The sequence below is a fragment of the Stigmatopora argus genome, chromosome 19, assembly GCF_051989625.1.
Source record: "Stigmatopora argus isolate UIUO_Sarg chromosome 19, RoL_Sarg_1.0, whole genome shotgun sequence".
In the NCBI taxonomy this organism is placed as follows: Eukaryota; Metazoa; Chordata; class Actinopteri; order Syngnathiformes; family Syngnathidae; genus Stigmatopora; species Stigmatopora argus.
This window is the reverse complement of record NC_135405.1, coordinates 9,146,590-9,167,352: the sequence shown is the minus strand read 5'-3', so window position 1 is coordinate 9,167,352 and position 20,763 is coordinate 9,146,590. Positions and strand designations below refer to the sequence as shown.

The 20,763-nt window shown below is 41.0% G+C and overlaps 1 protein-coding gene across 1 annotated transcript in view; it reads right to left on the bottom strand.

Moving 5' to 3' along the window:
• Window positions 1–20,763, bottom strand: part of LOC144064357 (MAM domain-containing glycosylphosphatidylinositol anchor protein 2) — a 108,262-nt gene that overhangs the window by 28,905 nt on the left and 58,594 nt on the right. The window contains exons 9-11 of the mRNA XM_077586833.1: window positions 13,550–13,843; window positions 9,396–9,668; window positions 2,828–2,976 (exon numbers count right to left, since the gene is read on the bottom strand). Coding sequence (XP_077442959.1) covers window positions 2,828–2,976; window positions 9,396–9,668; window positions 13,550–13,843 — 716 coding nt within the window. The remainder of the gene's footprint in view (window positions 1–2,827; window positions 2,977–9,395; window positions 9,669–13,549; window positions 13,844–20,763) is intronic.

Genomic DNA, 20,763 nt, shown 5'->3' with positions numbered 1-20,763 from the left:
TTTAACCATTATCCCACAATGTCTGGTCAACTGGTCCGGGCTTGCCACTGTCTGCCCTATTGAATTATTCTATGAGTTCTCATAATTACTAGTCACAACACAGAATATTCCCACCTTTAACTGGTGTAAATGCATTTTAGGGAGACAACCAATGCCAAGCTTACTTGCTAAGAGGCGCAATCATGAGTTGAACATCCGCAAAGAACTGTCATTGGATATTCCAAAACCTGGCTGACTCTGGCTTCAAATATCCATTGAATCAAACAGTTGTAAAACAGCAAGATTCAAATCTATACATCCATTTTTTCCGATAGTTGCATTTTCCAGACTTAATAGATTTTACCGCTGAGTTTTGATCTATAAATAATCACCAAATCCATGGCACCCGTACTCAATTAAGGATTCCTTTCACATCCTATGAACATTCATTCTTGGCGATTTTTTCCTTGGCAGCGTGCCCTATTGATTAAGCGTCATCTGACTGCGGCTGGCCCGCGTGAGACTCTTATTTTTACGGCAGAAGCCGGCAGGATTGATGGAAGTAATATGCGGCGTCGGGAAAACGCAAGCATTGTAATGTTACAGCAGCCACTGGTTTACTGTAGATTGCCAGCGTGTAATTAGTGTTGCTGGTATTGATCGACATGCACAAACATAGCTGACAGATCAATTTGGGACAGATGATGTGGCCTGGTCTTGCCAGGATTTGTTTGTAGGCAGAATCTTCTCGCTGCAGGGGAAGATTTTAGACCGGGAACAGGCGTTACATGTTTGACAGGTGCCTTGATGCAGTATCTGTTTGTGTTTTCTTCATGAGCTTGCCTTTCAGACTTCCATTTCCGCCTGGAACGAAGCTGTCTCTCATCTTCTCTAACCTGAGGCCAAGGAAGACATCACAAAACAATCCAATACAAAAGGGCGGGGTGGGGGAATATATTTCTCTCAATCAAATTTGCCAAGATGCTGGTAGATGGTCCATAAGCGGTGCCATTGTTGTATCGTGGAGCTTTTTGTCTGGCAACACCATTATTGGGAAACTGGACCACCAACTTTGACCTTTGCTATTCCAACTTGATGGGATTCAAAGGTTTTGACGTGGAATAGTTCTAGCTTGAAGTATATTGGGGGCAAATTGAAAAGAAAACTGACAGAGCAACCTGGAGCATCTTGTGTCAAATCCATCCATTTCTCATCCCATTATATTAGATTCATAGGTGAACTAAAACCTATTCCAGTTGACTTTGGGTGAGAGATGTATCCGTAAAGCTGGCACAGAGCTCAACCCTTTCCAGTAGCTTATTTGCTTTGCGTTTTGTCGCAGTAACTGTGTACCTCAGCATGCAGACACAATTATTAGAACATCAAGATTAAATCTTAGCTCATTCTCCATGAAATCCATTAAAACAGCTTTGTTTTGTTAAATTGCTACATAAAAGGTTCGCCCACAGCAAATTACTTCCTATCCTAAGACAGAGTCGGATGCTTGGCCTGGCAGGAAGCAAATAATGGCCACACTGTGCGCTCTCCTGACATACAGAAGGAATAAGGTGGAAATGAATTCATTTGCCCCAAACACCAATTCTGGGCTCAACTAAATGGACTACTGATGTTCTCTTTGAGTGAGGAAAAAAAAACATTGAAATGTTAATGAGATTTTCTGAATTAACGCGCGTGCTAGCACAAGGCGGAGAGCAGCTGTGAGCGGAACCGGCTTAAGGACGCATCGAGGCTGGCGACTTCTCACACAAACCGATTGGTGAGTGGCTTTTAGGAAGCGTGAAATCATTTTCTTAGCAATTTTCCAGAGAGGGCTGACGGGGAACAAAAAGCGTGACGACAAAAACATGGACTTGGAATGTTTTGCAGGAAACAAGCAGCACTACGTGTTTCTTTTTTTCTTTCTTCTACTTCTTTTAGCAAAAGCTATTTTATCTAAACTGGCTCTTGGATGTCGGCTCAAATTGGTGGCAACCTGTAAATCTGTCGGATTAATGCGGCCGGCAGGCGTACAGCTTTATCCGAAGCTGGCGTGCCGCCTTCTGTCTTGGTTAGAAAGACAAAAAAAAACTACAAACACCAAGTATGAGGAAAAGGAAGACCCCGAAAAAGTTGTTGAATTGGGGCAAATGCAAGCGAGCATATCAATACTTTGTGACGGTTTTAAAATTTTCTTCAATTAACGTATAAGTGGAAAAAAGCACACTAAACTATTGCCCAGAAACACCATACAGTAACGTTGTTGTTGGATATGTTCTTGTTATTTTACATTGCGTACAAGCACAAGCACCCAGAAAACAACAACCGAAAAGATGGCAAGGCAGAGAACGATTGCCTCCTAAGTGTGTTAATTTAATTGATTAATGTGGCAAAAGGAAGCTCTTTCAATAGCTATGGAAGCCTATTATCAGAATGCAATGTTCATTGGTTTCCTCCACTTCCTCCTTCAACTGTGCTTCAAACGATTTGGGGAATGAGTCCTAAAATAAGCAAGCCACAGGACTCATACTTGACTGCATCTGACAGCTTCTTAGTGATTCTCTGTCTCCCGCAGAGGCTCACTCCCACCCCCAAATACGGCGAGAGACTGAATTGAGGTGTAAAAATTTGTCTGAGTCAAGGCGAATACTACCAGCCAGCTCAGGCGTGCAAACCTCAGGGTGAAGAACATGTTTCCGCCCCTCTGGCAAAAAACAACAATTCATACATCCACGCAGAAACGAGAAAAGGCAGACCAATAGCGAAGGTCCAAGATCATCGTATGACTTTGGATTTAGAAAAAAATGCATCAGATTGAAGAGTTCTACCGTATATGGACGCACGTTCCTACCTGTCTTAGGCCAAGTCTGTAAGCCACAATGCGGTCCACAGCAGTTGGGTTCATCTGTGTCCATTGGAGTTTGAAGTCGTAGATCCGGGGGCGGTTCTGCCACAGGGGACTGTAGGTGTCGTAGTAGAATTCAGGGGCGTAGGCCTTTCCTGCACAGGAACAGTACCAGTGTCTTTCTATGCAGATCACAACTTGAATGTGGATTCAAGACCAATGGATAAATCTTTCATTTGTAAACAGAACCGGATTTCTTTCAAGTGCAGTACTGGAATTAGCATGACAAAGACAGTACAGTGGTTTCTCATCTGTGCCATGTTGTGTTTGTTCTATTTCTATCATTGCTATATCATAACTCTTTTGCGACTGTCATGACCCAATTTCCCCCTTACTAGGTTCATTAAAGATTTATCTTACAGCGTGTATCATCTGACACACTTTGCTTTCATGGCACGCAATCAAAGCTCGTATCACAGTGAAACATTGACTCAAGAAACATCTTAAAGTATCCAAATGCTCCTTTTGGGGGGCGGGAAGACGGGGTGTATGACTCAAACCTCGACTTCTCTCTTTGCTTTGTTGAAATTGTGAGGATTAACCAATGGTGAGTTTTCGCGGTCTGCCAGATTAAGTGCTCGGGGTCACTTTGTTAAATTTGTCAATTTCCTTTTGGGGGATTGTATATGGTTGGGAATGTCAAACAGCGATAGGAAGGTCCTCAGTTTATAGACGACTATTTCACACATGGACATTTCAGCGCGAACACTTCAGCTCTTTTGAACTTTGTTGCTCACCAAAACATAAGCATCTATAGATAGCTAAATTATCCCAGTGACTTTGACACATGCTATAAATTCGCAAAAATCTTCATACTAATAAATCATGTTGCGTCATTAAGTGACAGTTCCGTCTTACATTGTCTGCAGTAATTGCTGCAACTTTTGCGCCCACAGTTGTCTCCTTTTAACTGCACCTGCCTAGGATAATTGGTGCTAAAAATGTATTCCGCAAAATTGATCATTTTAGAATACGCACAGATGTTGTCTCTGCAACGTATTAAATTTGATTTTATGCCACGTAGACAGCAAGTCTTTGACAGCAAGTCGCGTTGCTGTAAAACGTGTTTAGTGACAGAAACGGGTGGGAAAACTGACAGAGAGTTGTCTTCAGATTTTTTTTTCTGCAACCATTCTATCTGCATTCCCACTATAAATATAGTGACTGCAAATCGCCTCACCTCTGTGATTATGGCATTTGAGCTAACCCACTTAGACCGCCTTGAAACACATAACCTTGGGTGGGAGACATCAAAGATAAAAGTACACGCGGCTTAACTGATCTCTTCCCAAATCCTGTTTAGAACAGCAGAACCGATGCAATGACTCAGAAGAAGGGCTCAGCAAAACCCTTCAAGCTGTGTATTGACCTTGTTTGTAGACTTTATTCTTTGCTCTTTTATTAATTTATTTTTTAAAGGTTTCGTGAACCTCCGCTCGTCTCTTCCGGTTTGGAGAAGTTGGTCAGAGGAGAAACAAGCCTGACAACAGCAACGAAAGGAAAGATATTTCAGTCTCTAATGCAGCTGAGTCACTGAAATTCTAAGTTTCGTCAATTTTTTCGCATGATCCCCAAGTAAAGTTCCGTACAAATTGCCGATCGCGTTAATTGATTTATTGCGACAACAGATGGTTCGCTGCTAGACTGGTATAAAAGCCAGGCTGCTCTCTCGCTATAAAAACTTCACTAAAAGATAACAGAAGGAGAGTAATGACTGAGTGAGTCCTTAATTTTGTCAATGTAATATCTTCAAAGGAGTATTACAGCCACACGCGGGAAAACGAAAATAATTAAAGCTGCGAGCAGCGGTGAAGGAGCTGTCGCATCCTAATTTTTTTCTCCTTCCAATTTTTAATCAAACTATAACATCACACATTAGGATGCCCGTGCAAAAAAAAAGCTTGGCAAATTAGCATTGGCCATCTGTCCGAATTCTGTTTGGGAAAATTCTCCAATAGGAATTTGTCAAAGTACAACCAAATGATATGCTCAAAACAGAATGGTTTACTTCCTGTTTGATTTTAGGCATGGCTCCTTGAGAACTGACCTGGTTGCAGGCGTGTGTGGTCGTTTGGTCGCCGGTCTTTTGGTCGCCCGGACCCAAACAACGGGCGACCAAAAGACCGGCGACCAAAAGACCGGCGACAAAACAAAGTAAAACAACATGGTCTACGCATCAATAAAAGCCAACAATGGCCATGAGCAGTTTCACTGAGCCGACATGTGAGTGTAGAAGAGTTTGTATGTACATGCGTTGTCCCTTTAAGAAGCGACGTCAGTCAGGGTCTTAACAAGTTCTGCAACAAAAAACAATAAAAGTCCGGGAAATTTGGAGCTTTTCTTTAGCCTAATAATTAATAGGGCATTAAGTATGACTAAATAGTAATTCGCAGTTTGTATTTAGGGAATTTGAGCAACGATTTAAATGGTAATTATCAATAACCTTCCGGGCGACCAAAAGACTGACGACCAAACGACTGAGTACCGGTTGCAGGTAGCATTAAATTGCAAATTGTTTAGCTGAATAGGTAGAACAATGTTTAAGAAATGACGTCTTATCCAACCATTTAACTTGGTATATTCCCTCAACGCGTTAAGCAATAAATTGGAATTTCTGATCATAGTTTGGGACATGGAGCAAAAGACAAAATCTATTCTTATGTGCTATTTTAAGGCATATGTTAATGCTACTGATCCCTGTTGCACCTTTAAAAGCACGGAGAAGATTCTCTGGAGTTCCGCAAAGAGTTTTACTGCTTTTGAAGAAGCCAACAAATGACAGAATGGGGCTATATGATAATGTAGAGTAACATCCGACACCAGTTATCTAAGATACATGAAGAATTGCAGAGAAATGACAAAAACGATGACTTGTATATCAGAACCTTCCTGCTGAAAGGAGACATTCAAACCTTTGATCCAGAGCTCAATCTCAAGTTTACCCGTCAAAATAGTTTGAAATTAAAACAAAGTACATGTGAGTTTGAATTAAAAGACGATGCGGCTTTGTTTTAAAGGATAGGATGAATCCTGCGTCACTTTTTTTTTTAACGACAACAATAAAAAGCCGCGAGCGTACAAGCGAATTATTATGAAGGATTAATTTCACGAGGTGACTCGTAAAACGTGCCGCAGAACAAAGTCCCGGCGTTATCATCCCGCTTTCCCTCCTGTAATTTCTTGTATTTGTTCGTATGCCAATAAAAAAAGAGGTAAATGTTGCTTAGTGCATAAAAAAGAGGCGGGTTGATTTTATCTCTATTATGGGAAAGTGTAAAGAAAAGTCTGACATTTGAAGGGAATATAATCACATTTTTATATGAAAATAGTTAGGTTGTAAAAATAAGGGAAAAAAAGGTCCTAACATTACAAAAAAGCAATATTTTATGCCCGCATCTTTAATATTTTACCAGATAGAAATGAGCAGACGAACAGCTTTAATGAAGGTTGGCCAAATTAAGAAAAAGTGCAATTTTGTACTGAATGTAATGAAAGTTATAATTCTCCATGATTGGTAATCATTTTATTAGAATGAAGTCTGCATTTTAATGAGTTTTTGAGAAATAAAGTAGGAAAGTGGTAATATTACAAAGCTAAAGTTCGACTTACACGAATTTAAAGGTACAATTGTAAAATTATTGAAACTTTCCAAGCACCTTCAATGTCCTAAAACACAAAAAAATAAGCTAAACAACTGCCTGTTTTGTTGTTTTTTTAAATTTTCTTTAGACTATAGTTATTTGGTCAACTATGCCCATTTAGACTGTTGTTTTCCATTTTAATATTGTTACTTTAACATGTTTGTTTTTGGTTTCTGATCAACTAAAAAAATGGAGCTCCCAAAAGTGCATCTTATACTCCAGTGCGACTTATATGTTGTTTTTTCATCTTTATAGTTTACTCTTAGAAAGCGGAATTAGTTAATAATGTAGACTTCTGACATATGGTGACAAAGGAAGACGAATAAGCTCCTCGTCTCACATCCGCCACAAAAACAATGTTGATCCCGCATTGCGGCGATGGCGATAAAAATCTTTGAAGGAAACGGAGTGAGAATTAAATGAACGTGTTACGGCACATTTCACGGATGACATGGAGTGACTCGGAGCTGGATTTTTTTTTTCGAGAGAGAGCCTTCCCGTTGGCCCTCATTTACCTTTGGCAAGCGCGGCGAGCCCAGATGGCGGGAATGTGGAACGCTGGGCGGGGGGTGGGGGGGTGAGGGAATGGATGACGAAAGGGAGGCATGGGGGAGAGACAGAAGGCGGAAAACACAATTGGCTGTGGGGGACGGGGCGCCTCACATATACCTGCTTTGCTGGCGTTTGTGCCACACGCAATGGGGAAGCGTTACAATTATAAACACCAATTTAACAGGTACAGCAAGGAATTAATTAAAAGCACTGGATGGGTGTTCACCCGACATTTTGCTTCCTGCAGAGATACTAACAAGCCTTTTTCATACAGCATGAAAAAAACCAAGTATTTTTTCATGTAGCTTTTCTGTACGAACAGCACTGAGATAGAATAGTAATAATAGTAGTAGTAACAACAACAGTTACACGTTCCCTTCACCTTTACGTTCAAATTCTGGAGTTTTCTTGGGCAATGTTCTATATGGTGGACACATTGAGGATTTGACATAGTGGTTTTACGAGGTTTTGTGAGATAGTAAAAAGAACTTTCGACTAAAAGATGAAATTTCACAACTTTGTTGACCTCTTGCCATGCTATACAGTAGCAACAAAACACGGTTAGAGGTACACAAGAGAAATTTATGTTTTGAATGAGAGGAACAAGTAGTGTTTGTAAAAGGTGACATTTTAACACACTCCTTATTCATCTGTTCTGTATGGATGACATTGGAGGAACAAGGCTGAACCTATAATTGTTTGCTTTTAAAATGTAGCGACTTTTGACTTTCCACCAATGTCTATGCCACCCTGACACGCAAAGTTACCAGCAATGTTCTGCTTTTAAAACCAGTTAAAAATTGGAATTTCAGCACCTTTTCTAATGAGGTTGGCTGATCTTTTTTTTCCAAACGTCATTAGTGTTGCAGTTATGTTTAAAAGAACACTGACATGACAGGAGAGTAAAATCCAAATGGAAAATCTTCACCTTTTGCAACAAATGCATTTCATATTGCCTGCAAAAGCTAGCTTTTTTCATTTTTTTTCCTTATTGAAGTGCTGTTCTCATCTAAATATCGCCTAGAAAACCAGTCATTTTCCCCCTATAGTGTTAGCAACAATATCACGTCATACAGGCCGTAAAAGGCAGAATGTTGCTATCTTTTACCATGTCACTGTTCTTTATGACTGGCCTTGACAGATAAAACATTTAGGTGTAGCGGACCTACAAATTTTCCTTCTTTACTTTTTTACCTTGGGTGTAAAGGCTGCCATTTTCCCATCATTTTTCCTGCCTTGCTGTCCGTATATTTGGGACAAAATGATTAAATGATTAACACCCACACCTTTTAGACTTTAAGACGCTTCTTGTGAAGGAGGACAACGCAATTTAGGATGTGGATGCGTGTTTAGTAGGTTAATAATGACATTTTTGATGTGTCACCAGCTTGTATTAAGACACAGACACCTGGTGGGTGTGCATATATGGATTTTTTTCTGACTTTTTGTGAAATTTGGGCAATAATCCTAAACTCCAATTTCAGCAACATTTATAGAACTGCACGGCGGATATCCATTGGTAGCTTGAATCTTTTGTGTCACTGTTGGAAGATCTGCACGATTGAAAGCGTTTTTCAAATTAATTTCATGGCGTCAGCCATCACCAAATAGATAGACGCTTACAGTTTTTGACGAAGAGAAGGAAAAAAAAATCTGAAGCAGTCAAAGGTCGCAATGGATTGAGCGACGTCTCCAATTCGGATGGACTTTTCTTATTCCTTTCCTTGGCGCCTCTTTCAATTGAATTGTCAATCTTTGGATGAGACTGCAGCGGCGCGGGAGTGGTTTGAATGCGAGCAGACAATTTATGCTGTCCCCCTCCCTAAAATTCACAGCCAACAAGATAATTACAAGCTCGGACGGGGAGATGGACATACACACTGGTGGATGTTGTTCTTGTTAAGAGAAGTCAAATCTGATGGATTTCTTTAACAGCAGGCCTCATGATTTGGTGTTGTTTTGACTTTGTTTTGCAGAATTGTCCTGGTCTTGCCAGAGAAATATATACATTTATTTAAATGTTTAATCTTACAATAAGAATTTAGTCATTTTATCGCAAAAAAACCCTCATACGATTATTTTTTTGGAGTAGGGGATAATGCTACAATATATAAATTTGGAATTTTATGACAATTCTGGGGTGAAATATTTCAGAAATCGACGTAATATACTGTTTACATGATGAGTGTGTACAAAAACTGTATTTTTCATGAGCACATATTTAAAAAATAAATAAAATGAATGTCACAATGTGGTTGTTGTAAAATTAATTTACCCCTCAAAATATTTTCCACCCAATACTGCAAAGTTAAGTGGCTCACCTGTGACATGAAAGGTGCATTTTCCCGCTCCGGCCTCGTTGATGACGTTGCAAGTGTACTCCCCCCATCCGTCCCGGTTCAGGCTACGAATGATATACTCGGTGTCATCCCGCTGCGTATCGAAAGCGCCGGCGTGCAGCAGCCGGTTGGACAACAGCCACTCGAAGCGCAGGACACGCGACGGGTGCGCCCGCAACACCCGGCACGTCATCACCACGGGCCGACCCAGGCCCTGGCGTAGCTCCATGTGGACAGGCTCCACCGTGGGAGGGTCTATTAAAAAAAAATACAAACAGAAATCCATTGAAAATACAAATCCATTGATCTACAGTCCAAAACGAGAAGGCGCACGTGGCTGATTTAGAACATAAATCGCACGTTGTTTGAGTATCACAATGTCATTAGTAAGCCTTACACACTTAGACGACATCCTAACACACACCTGAAAACATGTTTTATGATAAATACATATACGCCAATGAAATGTGATTGGAATTTGATGAATTCACATTTTACGCTAGGTGAAAGATACCAATTCCTGCGTACAATACAGTTTATTTCTGGTATAGTCTGCATATTTTCGTGTGGAGTTCCTCATTTTCATCATCATTTTCATCATCATCATCATCATCTCCATTACTAGCTGGTTTTGGTGGTGAGTCACAGCCTCCCAGCTGAGTGGCACCCAAGTAAATTGTACTAAGTACGTTTTGCCCCGCCACAGAAGGACCAACGATGCCTACGTGGAAGGCTCTTCCTTACGTAAGCACGACCTCAAAAGGACGCAGCTTCTCTTATTTTGAAATCTCCACTATGATCGCCAAATATGGTCCCTTTAGAAGCTCCCGCTCTAGTTAGCAACACATCTCAGCGGGAAATTCTTTACGGAGAGTTTGCTCAGGTGGTGTTTAGACTTTTTTTCGACAGACGGCGAGGACGCCGGCTCCCGCTGTGACGGGGAACAGAAGGGAGGCCGGGATAAAGCGAATTCTCGTGCATCAAGGCTGAAGTAGAGCGGCGGTTTCTAGGACAGGAGAACAGTCGATAGCGCGTCTTCTTCCCGTGGACCGTGCCAAGCCGGTTTCCCTAAGAACATTAGGGGCGTCACAGCTTGGGATTTTTGCAATTCTATTAGCTAACCGTGGACGTTTTTTTTTCCTAATGCCGCCAGCTGTCCATACAAGAAGGATGCGGCTTTAAAAAAAAAACAAAAAACTTGTTTTTGTTATTACTTTTTAAAAACATTTTACATATCAAAGCTGTTGACTCTCGCTCGCGTCACTAATGCTCTTTTAAGGACGGTACCTCGGCGCTTCGATTAACTCGCGCTTGGAAAACCAAGGCGAGGAAAGGGATTGGCGTGTGCTTACACGCCCAGAAGAAGAAGGGGAAGAAAGCGAAAAAGTCAGGCTAGGTGTGTAGGGAGGGGGACTACAAACGCAGGGCTGGATTGCCCAGATAAAGCAAATTTCCTCGTCTTCATTTCACGCTCAAAGCGAGCCACGCGTAAGCTCTCTCGCTTTGATGGCGGCCATTACGGCTGGGCTGCAGATGGCGGGATGATTGATTAATAACGCTCTTCATTAGGTGCGGCGCTTTGAAGAAGGTCAGCGCGTGAAAGCGCACTTTATTTCAATGCAAAGTAATCTTTTGAAGCCTATGGAGCTTCCACCAACGATCGTCCTTTTTACCTCAAGACATTGGCTGACATTCACTAATAAATGCGCCCAAATATTCTTATTCTTGCACAAGCTGAGCATATATACAAAATCAATCCATGAAATTGATGAAATTAGCATTTGAAGCGGGGGCAAATGTGCGGCATAATGTTACATCAGATTTTTTTCCCCTAAAAGGCAACTCATTTTTCTATTTGAACAGTTTTAAACAAAAGTTGCAGCATGTCATAATTCCGGTTACACAGTGTTTTTCTTAACTTATTGTTTTCTATATTGTACTGTATTGATTTAATCTTTTCTGTATGCTTTTAGTTTGTACAACATGTCCGTTTATATTGCTATAACTACAATACTAATATTGTCATGCGCATTCCCCTTTCACAGGTCCGCCTTTTCACTATATAAATATAGCGTGTCAGCAAGCAATGTTCCCAGACATCTATAGAATCTTGAATTTCGTGCATACTTATGGAGCACCCAGTGCATTTTGTAGAAAATTTTAGACTTTTAAGTGCGCCCTATGTGAGTAAATATGTGGCGCTTTGCATTTGTACGATTTTTATCACTTAATAAGGGGAATTGCAATCATTAATAAGGGTTTGTCTGTTTTTTTTCTTAAATTATGGTTAAAATATGGTTTGATTGATTGACTGACACATGGCATCCAGTTCCTTCCTTGGTAAATAATTTCCGAGTCCAAAGACTGTATATTTGTCAAAATCAACAAGTTAAATTTACATTTGTGAGACCTCCGTAGAAATAACGCTGAAAGAAAACAACATCATGAAAGCCAAAGCAAAAACCTTGCGGGCTCCGAGATGTTATTTAGCTTTTTTTGCTTCAGTCTAATTACGGGGCCGTCAGACAAATGCCACGCGTGCTGTAATTCTGCTCAGCCTCCCGCTGCTCGGCCAATCGCGACGCTAAACTTCCCAAATTTTCTTCTTACGACTCGGCTGCTTAACATTTTATACGTTGGGTTTAGATAGCACGTAATCATTTGATGCTGATGAGAAATTAATGGGTGTTTTTCCTCTTAAAAGTTGGGGGTCTTTGTTCTTTTTGTTGTAGATTCCACTTTATGCTGACCTTTAATACGCGTTGTCACAACTGTGTAATCATAAAAGAAATAACACCCACACTGCCTTTTTCAAAGCTCGTCAAAATCTAATTAATTCCCTTTACGTGGCTAGATGGAACGTGAATGCCATAGCCAAAGAAAACAATGAAACGGAAGCTTCATTATGTATGTTCAAATTTCACGATGCACCTAGACATTTTTTAATAACACCCAAGCATAAATACAATCTTGGGTGTTACCTATCGGAAAACACTTTATAAAAAACAACAACAACTATAGTGTTAATGGTTATTAAAGATAGCAACCCTACACAATGTAAGATAACGTTTCATACTGGTACGTGAACTTGTTAAAGAAAAACATAAAGAAGATATTTTAGGCATCGATTTTGTGTCAAAAAGTTCTCTTCTAATGAGATACATCTAAAAAGATGTCATCTCCATATAAAGTCAGATATTCTTTAATAAAACATGCTTTATATTTCAAAGCTCACAGTCACAAAATGGGGCTCAAGTGGAATGGTAAATGATGCTATAATTTCATATCATATGAGCGTAAACAACTCGGCTGCTTCGCATTTTGCAAATTGTAAAAGTTGCTTTGCGACATGTTTTTTTAATCTTTAAAGAACGCTTTGTTCTTGTTGTTGCCTGTGATTTTAGTATAACTGCACCACAACAATTATTATTGTTCATAAATGAGCTCCTGTAAAAGAAAAGCCTTCCAGTTAAAGAAATGTCGATATTCAATGTACGAAAGTTAAGCGTAATACCTTCAATTTGAAAGTAAAATATGACAATAGTTCATAATACAGCGACTCAAAATGAGAAAGCAACCTGTAAAACACACCGGGATGCTGAGAAAAGCACAGCGTATTAAACCTATCACTCGGAAACAGGTGCACTAACAAACAACAAAAGGGAAAGCTTGAGAAGGCCCTTTTTCCACTTGACAAGCAGAATGAAAACCAGGTGTTCTACAAAAGTGAGAGACTGCAGTATAATACTGCATCAATTTCACCTATCGCCCTCCTTTTTATATTCTTCTGGCACTTGAATGAGTGATGCTGCGTTGAACCTTCATACGTTCATCATTAGAAAATATGCCGTTGTAATTTCCATACATGAATCGCAAATGAAGGCTGGTGGGAATAAATTAGCTACATGTTAATTACAAGTTAGAAAATCCTCGGATGTCGCATACGAGCGACACCCGGGCTCCGTGGACACCACAATTTGTTATCATTGATGGATCTGGAATGTATCGTAGAGGGTGCTAGATCACATTTTGAATGATGGTTTTAACATAAAAAAATGAACGGCTACAAATATACTCTCAGGGTAGCTAAAGCGTGATTGATTGGTCAATGGTAAGGAGATTTAAATGGCACTCACATTGTACGATGAGCTCCACCACGGCCTCGCGGGGCTTGACGTTGAATCCGTTGTACTGGCTCGTCTGGCATCGGTACGATCCGGTCATCTCCCGGGTCACGTTGACGATGCGGAGCGCCCCGTCGTAGCTCTCCATCTGCATGCTGCCGTCCGGCATGGGAGCCTCCTTGTCGGCCCGCGACCACAGGATGATAGGCTTAGGCTTCCCTGAAACAAGGCACTCCAGCTCCACTGTTTCGCCCTCACGGGCCACCAGGGGGGATTTTCCCCGGGGGACTGTCAGGTTGGGGGGAACTAAGAAAGAGAAAAACAGAGGAGGGACTGATATGGGGCTCTAGAAAGTCAGCAGACGGGGTACACGCTGGCGGTCGAATGAGGGGGATGCGGTTGGTGAAGGCGTGAAACTCCAGCTAGCAGGCAGCGGGTGAAGATGGAAGCAAACATAAAACAAGCGCTGACAAGTCACTAACAACCACAAATATTCTAATGCTGGAGCACTGGTGTACCATACTTGTGCAGAACCAATAGTTTAGGTGTCAAAACAAAAAAATGTTAGTCAATTAGTGAGTTAGTAAGTACCGTATTTTCACAACTATAAGGCGCACTTAAAAGTCTTAAATTTCCTCCAAAATAGACAGGGCGCCTTATAATCCAGTGTGCTTTATATATGGAAAGAAAATTAAAATGTGTCATTCATTGAGGGTGCGCCTTATAGTCGTGAAAATACGGTAATCTCATCTCAGCATCCAATTTACACAAACATGAAAAAATCTAAATGTGCTATACAAACCCACCAAAAACTACCAAACCCAGATTTTCTTAGTCCAAAAACTTTCCATGCATCTGCTCCATGTAACATTTCTAAGCACGTGATACTAAGTGTGCAGTGTGTTATTGTGTCAGATATATGCAATACTTTTCCTTATACACCGAAAAACAATAACAACAACAAAAACCCTGAAAAAACACATCTCTTCTCGGTCTGTCATTATTTTCTGCAGCATAATATTAAAACATACTATAAATTAATTACCTCGTAAAAAACTTGAAGGTCATAACCAAGAAAAAGAGTTATCAACCTACAAATACCAGACCAGATTAAAACACCAGAATACATACTATTGTACTCCATTATCCTCCAACTCAGCAAGGCTACACAAATAAATGTTGATGACCACAGAAGTCCCACAGCTGGGCATTTTATATATACCCAATAATAAGTCTCTATATAAAATATCTAATGATGTTTTTTGCAATACAGACGCTAAGTCAATACAGCAATTATTGTGACAGCCCTAATCTCTATCTTTTTACTACAGTTGTAACTCTGTGTGCTTTTCCGTAGATGGCTATGTTAAAGGAGCTTGTATAACACATTATGCGTAAAAAAAAGACATCTTTCCTAGTGTTCATTATAGTTGATTACAGCGTGTTTGCATGTGTGCGCGTGTACATGTGTAAAAAGGAAGGCAGCAGGTTGCATTTGGGTAGTCGGCTTCCTCATCACACATGCCTAGCCAAATTAATTTGTTTAATTAGCAAACCTGGCAAATAGCATTGGCTCCTGCAGCGCTGTGTGTTTGTGCACGTGTGTGTGTTTGCCTATGCTTGTGTGTTGCACGTTTTCCCACTTCAAACCAACAAGCAGACTCCAAGCCTATTTTACAAGTGCGCCTCCCAAAATAGTTTACAGCCAGCCAGAGGAGGAGTGAAAGTGTCCCCAACGCTGATGAAACCGTGTCACACGTCGTCCCCGATGATTCTCGGATGGGTGCCATTGCTGCCCAAACAAGGGAGGCTGGCTGGATGACAGTCGATCTGGCGTGGAACATTGCACTGTGATGAAATCGGCAGAAATTCAGAGTTGGGGAGAGAAAAAAAAAGAACAGTGGAAGGAAAAATAAGAAACAAGAGCCTTGATGCTCCAGCAACAGAACAGCCATGAAATTCATTGCACCATTTTTTCTCTATCGTGCATAAAGAGGATTCATTAGAGTCAGTCTGAAGCTGACTTTGGCGAAAAATAAAGACATACGTATACATCCTGGACTGGTCCCTATTTATTGCAATATTTACCATGGCGGTCACTTTATAGACGGGAAAAATCAATGCAAACAAAACTAGCAATTTCTAGTACTGCGTGATAAAACTTTGAAGAGGTGCGTTTTTCTTCTTCACAGTATCACACGCATCCTGCAATATTTCTAAAATAACCACATGTTTAATTTAAGGAGAATGCCTACCTATTTCACAGCCTGCAAGTTTAGGATCTTTTCCCCCATATTTGTACAAGAATTTCTTGACTACCCCCCAAGATGAGTCAAATCTTCCAACCACAAACCTGCTTTAAAGCTGTCAGGTTCATCTATAGACAGCATTGACAGACCATAAGAAAAATAAAGTATTTATTGTGACGGACCGGGAGGGAACTTCCTGGCATCCGGGATAAACAACAACCATGTCACCCTTGTCACAGACACCATGAAAAACCACACTAAACTGAGCATGATTGGCATTTGGGGGAAATAATGCCAAACTTAACCAAAAATGCATCGTTTTAGAATATTGGAAAAAGCCAAGAACATTTTGGATTGTGATTCAGACAGCCCATCATTGTTCCTATTTTTCCATTCTTTTGTTTCCTATTGCACAGACAGAGACAAACACATTGTTCCAACTATATACAAGCCATTTTCCAGCCTTGGGACCACAAACATACTTTAGACAATTTGAAATTGTCTATATATATTTAAAACACGGTTTAGGAATGAGCGTACCCAAAAAGCATGCCACATCACACCGAAACCAAAGATTTAAATACAGATCTTCATAACTCCAAGGCAGACATGTTCATCACTAGTCCAGTATGCCACTTGCCGTCAAATCTTGCAATTAAAACACCACCCGCCAATGCCGTGGTGATGTTAATTCTAATCTTCATTTTGAGCGGCGGGCCTGAGGGTGGCTGGCGAAAGGATGACGAATACCGTTGACATTTGGAAGACAGTTGGAAAAGGCAAATATGCTGTATGTGAACGGTAGCCACGGCAACAAGAGTGCCAGGGAATGATTATAAGTGAGCAGTTGTCGGTGATAAAAAGAAGGAAATTCAAATGCAGCCGCCGGAGGGAACACATTTCAGCCACTTGTGTCGACACTTTGCTGTGAGCACTCGGTGAAAAATGTTGAGACCAAAAAAAAAACGCAAAACGCCAACACCCAGCAGCTAAGCGAAGTAGCACGGACGTACATTTGGCGTAGTGGGTCCCATCACCTGCGGACTGTTCGAGAAAGCTCTGCAATTGGTGGTCTCCTAGCAGATAGTGACAAAAGTCTGGCCGTCTGCCGCATGTTGACGGTCAGCATGCTGACACTCAACACTGAACCAGAGCCAAGCGTGTTGGGAAAACAATGGATTGACGCACTAAAACTCTCAGAGGAACGCCACCAGCAGGCGTAAGACCTTTCACTTTACACATTCTGTCAAATTGGCCAGTGACAGCAGTACAAACTGATGAATTTATTTCCAAAAGTAAATCTAGCACTGCTATTCTTCACTAACCATCTATCAAACACCAATAGAAACACATTCTCAAACTGATTGTCCTTATATATTCCCAGCAGCCAATTGGTTAACAATTGCATCAAGGTTGCAGCTATTAATGGCAAGGGACCAGACGGCCGGCCATCATTACACCAGACCTCTCAGCGCAGATTAGCTGGCCAATTACGGCCAACTCCGGCTGCATGTTTCCATCCAGTCCACACTAGTTGCCTGGAAACAGTAAGTGTGTTTGTGTGTTAATGTGCGTGTGGTGAGTATTTGGCAGTGACGCTCGCACTGTTCGTACAAAGTGATCAGAACCATTAAGAGCTGGACATGGAATTCGGCATTCCGCCACCCCTATTACTTGAGTTGTGACATCACTCCTCGTCTCTATGGCAACATACCGTCCTAGTTCTCTGCGCTGCATTGAGAATGTGTGATGAGAAGGTACACTTTCTGTGCTCCTGCAGCCAGTTTAGGTACCAATTTATTTAGCTTTTTACCTAGTGGATCTAGTCTATAGATCGTAAGAAAGATTTAGTCAGTTCCCTTTTCTCAAGATGCAAAAGTTGCAGCTTTAGGCATGTATCGATGTGCTAATTTGTGATGATGTCACGTGCCGCAGCAGGTTGTTTATTCAGCAAAGCCAGTTGCTTGATCAATTCTTGTTGACAGTGAGTATGTCACGTGCACACAGACTTCGCAAAGTGGCCATCTGCAGCGGTATGCACATATCAAGGCACAAATTTGTGTTTATTACACGCGCTACTGCAGCCTGTTTTGTCTCCAAACTAGTTACCTTGTTTGAAAAACAAGATTTATCCACATTCAGGGAGTCTCTTTCTCACTATGGGGCCAAGTTAAGGCCATCGATGCATTAACTTCTTTTACGGTAGCATTTTTTTGCCCGCAAACTATTTCCTGCGTAGAAACCACAGGAAATTTTGAGGTTATGATAATGCCGACGTTAACTTCGAATGCGGCATTCTACTCCCTTTGTTGTTGTTGTTTTTTTCACGCAGCGAGTGTCTCATCTGGAGGGCGAGCCGCATTGCTGAGGGGCTATCGACAGCGGTTAACGAGGAAGGAAGCCCGTTTCTTATTCATGTTTTCCTGTCAGCTATCCCGCAGCAGGAGAGGCGGGTGATTTCCCCGAAGAGCTTGCGTACAGCCGCCTCCGCCTGTATAACGCACAACTGCAGGTGGTTGTGGCACTAAAACGACACTCCGGGCAAGGAACAAAGCTGCCAGGTTGTCACACGCGTGTTCAACATGTGGCATCTCGCGCCGGCTGTCACGTGGCGGCTTTTTTCCGGGAAGGCGGAGGAAGCCAGCTGCGGGACAGATGCTCGCCACTTTTCTTCCAACCCTCAGGGTCCTCTTTGGTTCACTTATTAGAGACTTTTGCCTAGCAAGAAAATTACTATCAAGAAGCCAACTTTCATTTATTTTAGTTTGTGTAGTGATGCTACATTTAAAATCTTATACCTGACCTAAATTTTCCAAGTAGATAGCGTAACACCAGTGGCGGGCCGTCAGGGCCTTCAAGGCCTTCTCTGCTGGCCTATGAAATATCTGAATAATATATTATATTTTGTCCATCAATACTTATTATTCCAAATGGTTAAGTTAAAAAGGATTTTTGGTGAGTAAAATATGCTTATGTTCCTAAATAATATTTTAATTGTATGAGGTTATTATTGATTATTTTTTATGTGTCGCAGCTGTAGATGCAGTAGAGGTTTTATAGCCATAAAATATTTTTTTGAGGGTTGGATTGAAGGCGTCGCTAGAAAATGCACGGACCGCCGCTGCGTAACACTGATCATAACTTGCTTAATTCCTTCCACTATTAATCAAGGAGTACTTTCTTATTGCGTTCATTAACCGAGAAGCTCATCGTTTAATCAGAATGCGCACTTAATTGATTTTCTCAATTCTGCACATCTAATTTACGTGATTGATATTCGGGCAGGGCGGTTCCGCGGGATCAGGTGTGCGGGGGATACTTGTGGAGAGATTTAGAAGCTAAAGTTTTTGGGGTGAGGTGACCTTCAAGTCATCTTATGTGGGTTGCAATCATTCATCAGACTGGTGACGAGCTGCGGATCTCTTATGCTAATTTTAATGAACAGATCCGCCTAATGACAGTCACCGCATTGTTCCCATCGGGAGTGTAATGAATAGGATTCTCGTTTTCCATCCTGGTCGGCGTCGGAATTTTTGATTGCGGTGTTAAAATGTCAAAAATCTGTCTTTAGTAACTTGACATGCCATTACGGGTTTTATCTCTGAGCTGTGTCCTACTCAGAGACAAACAATATTTCATAAAATGGCGAGTAATTGAACAATAATCCTTACACAACAGCTAATGAGAGGATTAACTGGCTTCTTCCGGTGAAAAGTTTATGGGACATTTAAGGATTTTTTTTTTAAACACTGGCACTTGTAAGTCCTTTTCGGCTGTCCCTCTGTCTTATAATCCTGACAGCATCCAGCAGGGAGGTCCTTGCCCTGATTCCTTCTCATAAATAAGCATTAGCTAGCGGTCAGAGAGGGGGAAAGTGCCTGTAATGAGTGCGTATTCCTTGCAAATATTAGTGGGATAAAATCTGTGTGCATCAAAAAAAGTTGATGAGAAAAATTCTCATCTTTCTATACGTGTAAACCGGATAAATGAGAGGCTGTTTTTCCAAGCCCAGACCGACCTGCAGCGTAATCTTCTTTTAACGCATTTATTAAGAAGCCTAATTGCAGTTTGGGCGTTCCTGCTGCGGGAGAGGAAAAGCTTTATGGTTTACAAAAGTGAGAGGCACCTTCCGGGCAGTGGGCGATGAAAACTGCATCGCTAGGATTTTTTTTGTCTATTTCTGACTCATACTCCTACCATGGAACAATAAAACCCTCAGTATCAATGCTATTAGAGCCAAAAGAAGCTTAACAAATACGTGGAGTTGCTCCCAGAACATAAACATCCAACCACAGCAAGGAACCCACTTCTGTCGCCCTAGATGGATCTACCGGAATACAAATTATCTTTAGGGCCAATATACACAAACAACAGTTTTTGTCTCGGTTTTTCCTCCTTCTCGACCGAGGATGTCAAACGTCGTGCTGTTCTATGGTTCAAAAGATGATCCTATTAGATTATCCCTATATCTGAGGTGTGCTAAAATTGGATTTGTACCGATAATACTTACTAATACCTCCACTGACGATCGAGGGAATTTGTTTATACTATTCTGTACATTTTGATCACCTACTTATATCCCCAAATATGGATTTTCAGGAATAGATTTCGCTGCCTTCACCTAAAATAATCATTTTTTAAATACGTACTGTGCATATTGTTAACAACATGCAATCATTAAAGGTTCTACTAGAATGCTCACCTCACCTGTTGTAAATCTGGAAATATTCTCAGTTATTTTTAGCATTCCACTGGAAAGATGTCATCGCCACATTCCAGAAAATCCGATTTCTCAACGTGTGATGATGAATAGCTTTGCATCATCTTGTAAAATCAAAGGCTCAAAAATGTTGTACTAAAATCAAGATTACACCTCAAAAGCACTGTCAAAATATACTAAATAATCTCCTTTAATATTGTGCAGAAGATTTGTTTGCATCCATTGGCGATCATTTCAAGTCAGGGGACTTCCTGACA